The following is a 10,624-nucleotide window of genomic DNA, read 5'->3' on the forward strand; positions in this document are numbered from 1 at the left end:
TCTCTATCTTTAGATCTTTGCCTAGCTTTAATTTCCTCTACCTCCTAGACCTCATGTAACTCTTTAAGGATGTCATCCATCCTTATTCTATCACTATCAGATAAGTCTCCACTCTCAGCTTTCACGTCTAAGCTATCATACTCAGCCATAGCTCTTTCTTATCTCTTCTAAGGGCTACTCCAGCCTCTGGCTAGTTTTTGAAATGTCCTCACCTTGTGATGCCAGATATCCACAGGGTTACTGCTATTACACCTGCTAGTCCAGGCTTTTACTACTAAATCTTTAAAATCAGGCCTGGTAACCCAGCATTTCTTAAATTTAAAATTGCTACTTTTTGACCTGTGGTCAACACCAGAGTCCCACACCACAGGAGTGTGATTACTCCCCACATAGGCAGCACCCTAGCACTTGCCAAAGGAGCATCTACAACCATAACCCTCAATTCCCCATAAATATGCCACTACTGCTATCTTGACCATGTACCACTGCCGATGGCAAGGGGTAGGGCAAGGCTAAGCGGTGAATCTTCTCATGTCCGAGTTAAATTTATTTTTAGTACAGTTTTAGTAGAATACGGTGATGAATTGTGGTCCCTTTTGGTTGTCCGATGCAATATGCTGAAATTTTAACGTATGCTTTGTATGGATTTGTTTTTACGTGATCAACATTGCATGAATTTGCATGGATATGGGGGTAAGAAATGAGGGGATGGTTGTAAACAACGAACATAAGAGGGGTGAACTCAAATTGTCTGTGGACATAGAAAGGGCTAAATTAGGCAAATGTGGTTGTAAATGCCCTTATCGTTTTTTCATAGTGTGTCTTATCAGAAAGTATTCCAAGCCTCCAACCCAAGAGGACCGAACTGTTTTGGATGATAAACTAATCTTGACGTAGTTATTTTACGAGGATCTTTACAGCATATGGAGTACGGTAGCACCATTTATATGTGTTGCGCTGCCATTACACTCTTGAGATGAGGCTGCTACTTTATTCTCCGACCCTTGTCATCAAGAAGACCAAGGCCAGGCAAAGCAATCCCAAGAACCCCCCCTGGATCATGTTCTTTCCCATCATTTCAGTAAAATCGACCCTGCAGGCGCATGTTTTATGCATGCTGAATGACCAGGCAACGCTGAGCAATCAGTCAAGTTCTGAATTATGCAACTGCACATCGCGCTGCACGGGACAGGATTGCCAACATTCTCCTCAACTCAAGTAACCTGGCAATCTAACATGTGTACAGGTTTCAGTCCGATGCATCAGCCACGGCCAAGAAACGAAGGCACTGAAAACGGCGTGCCACTGCGGTCCAGCAGATACAACATGCTTGTTCATCAGCACGGAGGGAGAAACCTAATGCTCCCCAGTCGCTATGACACACTAGTAGTAGAAAGGAGCAACCCAATCCCAGCCCGAAGATACTACACTATTACTAGCCTAGCTTCTGGGTGATGACCCCCTGGATGGAGCCGACGAGCGCGAAGGCGCTGACGAGCAGGCAGACGGTGCTGAAGCCCTGGAGGACGAGCCACCGGGTGGACCAGCGGGGCACCTTCCGCTGGATGAAGTACATCTCCACGGGGAAGTAGATGGCCAGCGGCCAGAAGTTGAGCGCGCCCAGCAGCGCCAGGATCTCGTTGAAGTAGGGGAAGAAGATGGCCACGGCCGTCGTGCTCGCCACGTACGCCGTCCGGAAGCACACCCGCAGCAGGTTCACCCTGTAGGCCGGCAGCAGCGGCACCTTCACCGTGTGGAAGTCGTTCACGAACCCGCTCCCCGGGTACCGCTCCGCGAAGTGCCTGTCCGCGAACTGGTAGATCGGCTGGCTGTACACCTGCTCACATTTTGTTTTGCTTCGTATCAGTTCAGAGCTCTGCATTCTGTAATAAAATCGCTCTGCAGAGTTTCAGGGTTTTTGACTTTTGGGCAGTAGTACCTGGTAGCCGCCGAGCAGGTGGAGGATGATGCAGGCGTTGGCGAAGTCGATGAGCCAGTAGGGCTCGTAGAAGCCGAAGCCGGTGAGGAGGTTCCCCGGCGCGTCGTTCCCGAAGGCGGCGTAGCCGAAGCAGCCGCAGCAGAGGTAGAAGAAGGTGGTGACCAGGATGGAGATGATGGACGCCTTCTTCATCGTCTTGTTCTCGGCCGGTGGCGACTTGAGGGTGTCCTACAGTGTGTATTGGCACATGCACGAGCGAAACAAAACAACGTGTCATCCTGCTCAGTGGTTTACTGACAGTACTACCAAATACAGTAAGTAATTCTGAAAAGACGGATGATACTAGGAGTATTACCTGAATTTCTAGGAGGATCAAGGAGTACGGGTACGCGAACGCAATGTCGCCGATGGCCTGTGAGACGCGCCATACCTTGGCGACAGGGGTTTTCATTGGGACGCCCGTTATGCTCCCTTTGATGACGCCGTTAGCTGAAGAACAAGCGTGTCAATTTTGTGTCATTTTTCAACGTTTATACTGAGATCATCGACTAAGTAATCTGACTGGCTGTCCGGGTCTGGGAGATAAGCAGGGCGTAGTACTTACAGATGGTGCTGGCGAGGCCAAGGCCGAGGCCGATGAAGGCGTAGGAGAAAGACATGACCGCGGCGACGACGGAGAGCCACGCCATGTCGTGGAAGTCCGGGATGGAGGAGAGGAGGAGCTGCACCCCGCCGAACATGAGCATGTAGTAGCTGCCGTCGAAGCTGCAGGGCGCGTCGTGCCCGTGCGCGTGGTAGCAGTTGGCCTTCAGGATCGCCCTGCAGCATGCAAAACAATCGATCTGAGTTATGTATCTCTGCAAATCGAGCAGCAGCACGTACTAAACTACTAATAGCACAAAGGGAAGGCAAAATGATTCTAGTAATCCAATTAATCCACTTGATTCTTGCTTGCTCAACCGACGCTGCGATGCAACTGGTGATGACCGGCGAGGCGGCGGCTACCTGATGCTAGTGGCGGTGGTGAAGGTGTACGCGACGCTGCAGCCGTACAGGCTCAGGTACTGCAGCGAGCCGCAAGCCCAGGTCTGCTTCTTGCCTGAGCACGTTGCCAGAGTGATGCACCGATCAAATCACAGTACCACAGCACGGGCGAGCAGTAGCACATGCACATACAAGCTGAATAGCTTTGCATGCTTGAGTATATGTAGGTTGCTAAAGGATAGTACCGAGGTAGACGCGGACGGCGTCCATGTAAGAGCGGTTCCTGGGCCCCTTCTCGGCGTCCTGGCAGCGGTAGCAGTCGGAGAGGAGGGAGGCGGAGACGTAGGTGACGACGGCGAAGCACAGCATGCACGCCGGCCCGGCCACCCACCCCAGCTGCGCCACGCCCCAGGCCAGCGACAGCACCCCGGACCCGATCACCGCCGTGATGATGTGCGCCGCGCACGTCCACTCGGTCCCTGCAGCAGCACGGCACGGCACGGCAGGACACGCCGGTCGCCGGGCCGGCGGCAGCAGCAGCAGCAGCGTAAGCAAACGAAGAAGCAACCGCGCATCGCGTGTTAGGACTTAGGAGGAGGTGCGTGGCGCCATGCATACCGGTCCGGGGCGGGCTCCCGTCGTCGTCGCACCGGCCGTCGATCACCTGGAGGGAGTGCTGCACCGCCATTGCCCCGGCACCGCGCAGAGGCTCGCCCTAAGCCAAGCTTCGCGCCGCTTCCACGGGAAGAGACTGGAAGAATTAATGGGGTTCAGCCAAGAACCGCGGAGCTATACGGCGGCACACGACCGGAGCGATCGAGCACGTAGCGACTGTGGGTGCGTGGGTCCCGCGGGGACGTAGCGGGTAGGTTGCCCCTTTCTCAATCGGTTTTGACTGTCAGCTGGTTCGTGGCGAGCGGGTGGAGAAGGAGCTAGCGGAGACGAGACGGGAGTGAGACAGGCATCGCCATGCCGGTGAACCTCCGCGGACCAGTGCGTGCGTGAATCTTTGGTGCCGTCGCCGTCGCGATTCTGTCCGCTTCTTTTGGACGCGGATCCCGTAACTTTTTCCCTTGCCCGAATTAGTGAAGCTGGACCGCCGGAGATACGCAGGCCAGCTTGGGCGAGTGTCTGTGAATCTGGTGAGAGTATCTTCTCTATCGACCGAAATGTGACGGAAATGTGGATGCGGATATGATGAATCAAGGATCGCGGGATAAATTCCGGTGGATTCGGACCGGCGTAGTGATGGCATTTGGATCTGAAGATAATCAGGGGCTATGTTTAGCATGTGGGCTGCCAATGCACATGCATGCAGCCGGTTGGTCCATTGAACTGCACCTAGAGGTAGGGCCGTAAGGGTTAGGACTTAGGACCATACTAGTACAACATAGAAGGACGTTTCCGCGTGGGATGCTATGCTCGAGATTTGGCAGCAAATGACTGCCCATGCCCATCCCACAATCGTTTATGATCTTGTCTCCAATCTTTATAGGCAATGTGTCGATAATTATGCATGACCATGAAAATGCCACGGTGCTGTGTAAATGTTGAAGAATGCTTAAGAAAAATGGCTAAAGAGGCAATATAAATTGACACATGAGAGTATAAGTGATTGACAATAAATTTTCCGTGTCTGCCAAATGCTAGGCGTGACGGTCACTTTTTTCACAAAGCGCGAGGCTAAGGCCCTGTTTGGTTCAGCTTTTATCGATGGATTCCGCTGACGCACAGCAAAATCTGAATCAAAGGACGAACCCAGCAGAATCCGATTCCAGAAATTCGCTGCCAAAATCTGAACCAAAAGCGGAAGCAGCCCGGGACGTGCTTTCCAAAATCTGATTCCGCTGCGGGTCAAAATCTGAAAAAGTTGTATCAGCTGGTTTGCCAAATGACCTACATCTTTTCACATCAGATTTTCGACAGTTGTTTTTCCACAGCAGATTTTTCACAACTGCTTTTAGAAATCCACAGCCGAACCAAACAGGGCCTAAAGGTGAGGACGGCATGAGGAGCGCTGGCGCTAGCGAGGCCGAGCTGTGCATGGGTGGGAGTTGGCAGGAGCGAGTCAAAAACTTGACATGTGCGTGCGTGTGTGTGTGTATGGGTGGGGGAGAGGGGGGGTGGCCGGGGGCGACAGCTAGCACGACGTTGGGGGGAGGGCGGGACGATGTGGCCACGCGTGGCATCGCCCGCCGACCAAGGGGGCGGAGGCCAACGGGTGAACAAGAGGAGGAATAATATGAGTTTAAGAACGAAGAGTGCCTGATCTATTTCCAGCCGTTGAATCAAGACCTAGTGGTCCTCACAAAAGTGGCCGCTGCAAAAAACGTTTTCAGATACTCTCTCCGTTTCGAATTACTCGTCGCAGAAATGGATGTATCTTCATTTCTCGGACAAGTAATTTGGAACGGAGAGAGTACCTAGCATATGGTAGTCCCTTAATTTTACGTATCTTACCCCAAAAAGAAAGCAAAGCCTCTCGACTTGATGCACCTAACTAATTTTTTATTGAAAATATACTTAGATATCAATACCGAACAACTTTACCAAATTGGTACCATTTCCATGGTCACTCGCTCGCAAGCGCCATACTCAGGAACGTGCTAGTGGTCAGTTGGTCACGAGGAGGCGTCACTCTTGGCCTGATCTGATAGAGTCCGAGTATTTGGACTTGCGGGGAGCCTACCGCCGCTGCTAGTGCAAGCTTGCAGATAGATATAGGAGTACATGCTGGGGTAGTACAGTAGCTTTCTCTCAACTTCTCTGTTGACTTGACGGTCCAATTGTAGTCGCTCGAGAAAACAACCCTTCCGGCAGAATTCGGCACGACATTCTCGCGCGTGCTAAGCACCAGATAGATCGTGACAACCCGGAGGCGACGAGTTGGCAATGGCATCCAGGGAGAACGGCCAGCACGCCAGTGCGGGGAGAGAACACTGATGTGTACGTTGATTTCAGTGTCATGGGCCAGGCATGCCCCCATTAGAAATTGTTGTAGAGCAGACATTTGGAAACGGGCTAGGCTACTACCGGCCCAATCCATAGTTGTTTAGTCGAGCCCACTTTGGGCCGGGAGATGACCCAATCCATACATGCTTGGATGGCCTGTTTTTCTCAAAAGAAAAAAAAAGCTGGGATGGCCCGATGGTCGAACTGTGTGGATAGGCCGGGGAAGAACAAACATCGGCCTTTGTGGGGAGCCTGGTAGGCGAACGGGACGGTTGAGATGAAAATAAAATATCAGGGCAGCAACCAAACACTCACTACAGGGTCTACAGCTGAACCACTCAAAAAAAGCTGAGCCACTCGCCCCTCTCGAAAAAGAAATTGAGCCAGTCACCCCCCCTCCAATTTTTTTTCTGAGCCACTCGCACTAAAAGAAAAGACGGCTGGGCCAGTCTTGACAAAAGGTGTAAAAAAAGTGTGCATGAAATGGAAGTAAGTAGTGTACCTGAAGCTGATGGAAGCGGTGATGGTGTAGGCAATGCCGTAGCCGAACAAGGCTGTTTGCTGCAAAAACTGGCAGACCCACGCGCTGTTGCTACCTGGCAAATAATACAGTATGATTTTTTTTTTCTTCCAGAAATGACCAGCCATTATTTTATTTTATTTTTTTGCGGGTCAATGACCAGCCATTAGGAACTAAACTTTTCACGCTAGGAGTAATAATATACAAATTCACAAACAAAAAGAGTAATAATATACAAAAGATCATAATGAAAGCGGAAACAGGGTTGCTAGTAGGTTCCGACTTCCAACAATGTTTTTATTATTTTTTTATTTTTTGAAACAATGCAAAAAGCTTGACAATTTCATTGAATAAGAAGATTTTTAGAGGTATTGGCCAAAGGCCGAAATACAAGACATCACTCTCAGTCTCGCACGGTATTACATTACACAAATATTTAACCCCGGCGAGGCACCACAAAGATGCTTCCTTTTTAATTCTAGCAACTATGACACCCATCATCGGAATCATGGTGTCGCGGAAGGCATACGCATTTCGCTCCTTCCAGATTTTCCATTAGATAAGCAACATAAGGGCATTTCCAACGCTAGCTCGCAAATTTGCTCCAGCATCTGTCCGCGGATAAGGGAGGACCAGTCCACAGACACTGATGCCGGATTCCAACATTCAACGTTGTCCGCATACATTTCAATAACCTTTTGACCTAACCAGACGACATTCGTGCAAACATGACAGATTTTATATAAACTAGACGACATTCATGCGAACACGACGAATTTTCATCATTACATTTTGAATATCTAGAAATAAAAGAAAAACGTATCGACCTGAACCTATCCTACGGCGGCCTCCGGTGTCCCAACACCTGTTGTTCCCTTCCTGGGACCGCGTCCTCCATCCTCGTCTCCATGAGCACCGGAGTCCGGAGATAAGACAGATGAAATGAAGTTGCGGTCTCCAGCAAGGAAGAGTAGACCATGAGAGACGGACCGACCCACATGGGACACAAGGCCCTGCCACCTCCTATGCCCTACTCATCCTCGAAGGAGTCTGTGCCTTGTTCGCTACTAGTGGACGTGAGGTCCACGATGGAAATGGTGGCGCCAACGCTCTCGTCGTCCCACCGGCCCGCCCGAAAGTTCGTCGGCGGCGCGTAGGAGGCGCAACTTGTGTTGTTCTTGTCCGTGATCGCCTGCAGTTGCGCCCCTGCGATGACCTGCTCCGGGCGAGTGGCGGCAGGCAACCTCGTATATCGCACGTTGCTTGCAACGAAGTTGGGGTTCGTCACAGCCTCCTAGCTCACGTGCTCGCCGTCAATTTGACACCCTTCCCACCAGCCGGGGCTGCTCTAGGAGGAACATGTTATACCGTTGTTCCTCCCACGCCTACCAGAATGCCAACATAGGCGCTGGCTCAACCTGCTCTTCCGCACTGGCGGCATTGAAGTGCGCATGCGCCTGCTCCATGGTGAAGCCGACATGCACATGCGCGTGATCCGGTGCGGTGTTATGAGAGCCCGTCTCCATCGTGGTGTTGTCCTCGTTGTCGGAGACCTCGGGCGAGCTGGCCGGCATGCCAGCCTCGACCCGCCTGGCACGACGGCTCTAGCAAGTGGCCAGCGTGCTTCATTCCGTTGAAAGGCTCTCCCACAGAGCGTTGCCGCCTGCAGTCATGACGAATGTGGTGCAAGGAAGAAGGACGTGGAGCGGTGCATCAATGCATGATGCCGAAGTGGGTTTCTCGACTAGCGAGCCTGCTTCATGGCGGCATACGGACAAACGGGGCATTGAACAGGCATGGTAGATATATGTCCCGTCCCGTCCAGTAACACGTTTCCAGCATTGAACAAACATAGACACTAGGGACGCACCCTCGGCCGGTGTGCGGCTTCAATGCTGGAGCCAGTGAGAGGTCTAGTCCGCTCTGGGCCAACTTCAATGTGGAGCGGCCGCTCTGCAGAGGCATGAAAGCGGGTAGCTAGCGACGGGTGGGAATGTGCGCGCGCGAGGGAGGATGGTTTTGGATGGGTCAGGGTGGTCAGAAGCGGGTATGGCTACAGTTCGGACGGCCGTGAAGCCCCCTAGTTTGTCTTCGATTTGTGAAAAAGTTTCGTCCGAACGATTTGAGGGCTAGCGTTGGAGATGCCTCAATAAAAACACACACCCTTCGAAGTTGCGACATCATGAACATCGCTGCTCCACCACTGCTTCACGGAAACCATACCTCCCCACTCTGTTGGGTGTACATCGTGCAAGCCAAGCTAGGCTTTAATCATGCCCCCAAACTCTCACGGTGTAGCCACGTTGAAAAAGAAGGTGGGCCGCCGACTTTTGGACCCGCTTGCCCCAAACTTCCAACAATGTTGGCACATCCGTATCGCTTCATTATGGACGAAGCACGTTTGGTCCACCCCCAAAAAAAAAGAAGAAGCACGTTTGGTCCGGCGGAAGAATCCACAGGGGTTACGGATTAGGGTCACAAATCAAACAGCCACGCCACGCCCACGCGGCAGCTGCACATTGGCTGTAACTTGTAAGACTTGTCTCATGCCTTCCGAGCTCAAACGGACCACCACCCCCTTCCCGTTGTTGCTTGACAGTCCCGCTAGCCATAGCCAGCTGTCCTGCTCTGCAGTCCCAAACACGAACCCGTGCACTGCGACCAGTTATATTAAAGAAATTAGTGGTCTCTAATCAGCGGGGCAGTTTGATTAGGAACGTGCCCCCAAGCCGTTTGCGCGCTCTTTTGACGAGCTCCACACAATGCCTGGTCCAGCCGCGAGATTCACGAGCCTTCTTCGATCGATCTCTTGCTCCAGTGGTGCTCGTCTCCGCTCCTGTGTCTCTCAGAGTTTGTGTTTCCTTCGCTCCGGTTACACACCAGAAGCAATAATGTGATGAAGATTGCAAGGTACAGAAGCACCATGGGCGACAGAGACATCAATGGAAAGGATAGGTAAGGAAGACAAGAAGAACAGAGACGTGACTTCATAATTTGTCCCCCCCCCCCCCCCCCCCCCTTGTGTAACACATGTAGCTTTGTTTAATACGCTAAAAAAAGATACTGTATCTTTGTTTAACAACTTGATGCCCAATGTGTGGCTATGTTGTCTCTGTCAGACTGTCACTCAATCGCGGCGAACAGTGAACGGATACAGCTACACGCTCATTAACTATAATATCATCTTGTCTGAAGATTTGGATTAGGAACAGTTGGACAGAAAAGATGCCAAGAAACGGAAAAGGACGGGCGGGACGTGGATTGCGTACCTAAGTTGCGCTCGACGGCGTGCGCGTAGGTGCGGTTGCGGTGCGGGCCGTGCTCCGGGTCCGGCGACCGGTAGCAGTCGGCGAAGATGGTGGACTGCAGCGCCGTCACGGAGGCGAACACCACCATCATGCCCGGCCCGGCCACCCACCCCAGCTGCGCCATGCTCCACGCCAGCGACAGCACCCCGGACCCGATCACCGCCGTGATCACGTGCGCCGACGCCGTCCATTCGTTCCCTGCGTTCCAATCCAATGGCGGGGTCAGCAAACATCGACGACCAAACGCAACGAGAGACAAGGATCCAAAGAAACCGATCGATGGATGGATCGACGGGGATGAGGTTCGGTCCGGGCGGGGCGCTCACCGTTCCTGACGATGTTGAGATGGCGCTTCGGCCCGTCGGAGGAGATGAGAGGGGCCGTGGCGTCGCCTCCCCCTTCGCCGAACGCCATCGTCGGAGGAATTCCGCTCCCTTCCCTTCCCGGCCGGCCGGCGGAGAGCACGGATGGGGAATCGTATCACGGAGCCTCACTGAACTGATTGGAAAACTTCTTGGCAAATGGTGGCTCGATCGGTCAGCTTTATTTGAGGAGGCACTGATGCGTCGGTGGATCGAGAGGACGAGGAAAGAGGCCTATTGTAATAACGGGAATCGCATGCGTGAGAGGCTCTGCTGTGACTGGCTCCTCGAGTGTTCGCCGCGTGTAGGCCTCCACACCGGTGTGGTGAGGTGCTGCTACTTGGCGCCGCTTGATTGCGCTGTGGTCAATTCACACGGAGGTACAGCGGGGCACTCCGTAATTGCAGCGAATCATTCGGGGCCACAGATTGTATGCGGAAACCAAATTTGGTTTTGAGAATGTTACTATGTGCGATCATTGCAGCATGCATGTTTTGTTCTTCGAACAATCGAGTATTCTGGATCTCTCCCGAACAAACCAGATTTACCTGGGCAGGGG

At 52.5% G+C, this 10,624-nt stretch overlaps 1 protein-coding gene across 2 annotated transcripts; it reads right to left on the reverse strand.

Annotated features, from left to right (window-relative positions):
• Positions 1 to 1,203: 1,203 nt before the first annotated feature.
• Positions 1,204 to 10,396, reverse strand: LOC123189493 (probable amino acid permease 7). 2 transcript variants are annotated; one of them, XM_044601922.1, is made up of 8 exons: positions 6,378 to 6,454; positions 3,542 to 3,674; positions 3,169 to 3,402; positions 2,945 to 3,038; positions 2,544 to 2,758; positions 2,295 to 2,428; positions 1,940 to 2,167; positions 1,204 to 1,837 (listed from the first exon to the last, which is right to left on the reverse strand). In XM_044601922.1, exons 2-8 carry the CDS (start codon positions 3,609 to 3,611, stop codon positions 1,436 to 1,438), a joined length of 1,377 nt encoding a protein of 458 aa, XP_044457857.1. In that variant the 5' UTR covers positions 3,612 to 3,674; positions 6,378 to 6,454; the 3' UTR covers positions 1,204 to 1,435. The 2 variants fall into 2 exon arrangements, with proteins under 2 accessions (XP_044457857.1, XP_044457856.1); XM_044601921.1 differs by lacking the exons at positions 2,945 to 3,038; positions 3,169 to 3,402; positions 3,542 to 3,674 and adding exons at positions 9,665 to 9,901; positions 10,030 to 10,396 and having other exon boundaries at positions 6,378 to 6,471.
• Positions 10,397 to 10,624: the final 228 nt, after the last annotated feature.

Source organism: Triticum aestivum, chromosome 2A, assembly GCF_018294505.1.
Source record: "Triticum aestivum cultivar Chinese Spring chromosome 2A, IWGSC CS RefSeq v2.1, whole genome shotgun sequence".
In the NCBI taxonomy this organism is placed as follows: Eukaryota; Viridiplantae; Streptophyta; class Magnoliopsida; order Poales; family Poaceae; genus Triticum; species Triticum aestivum.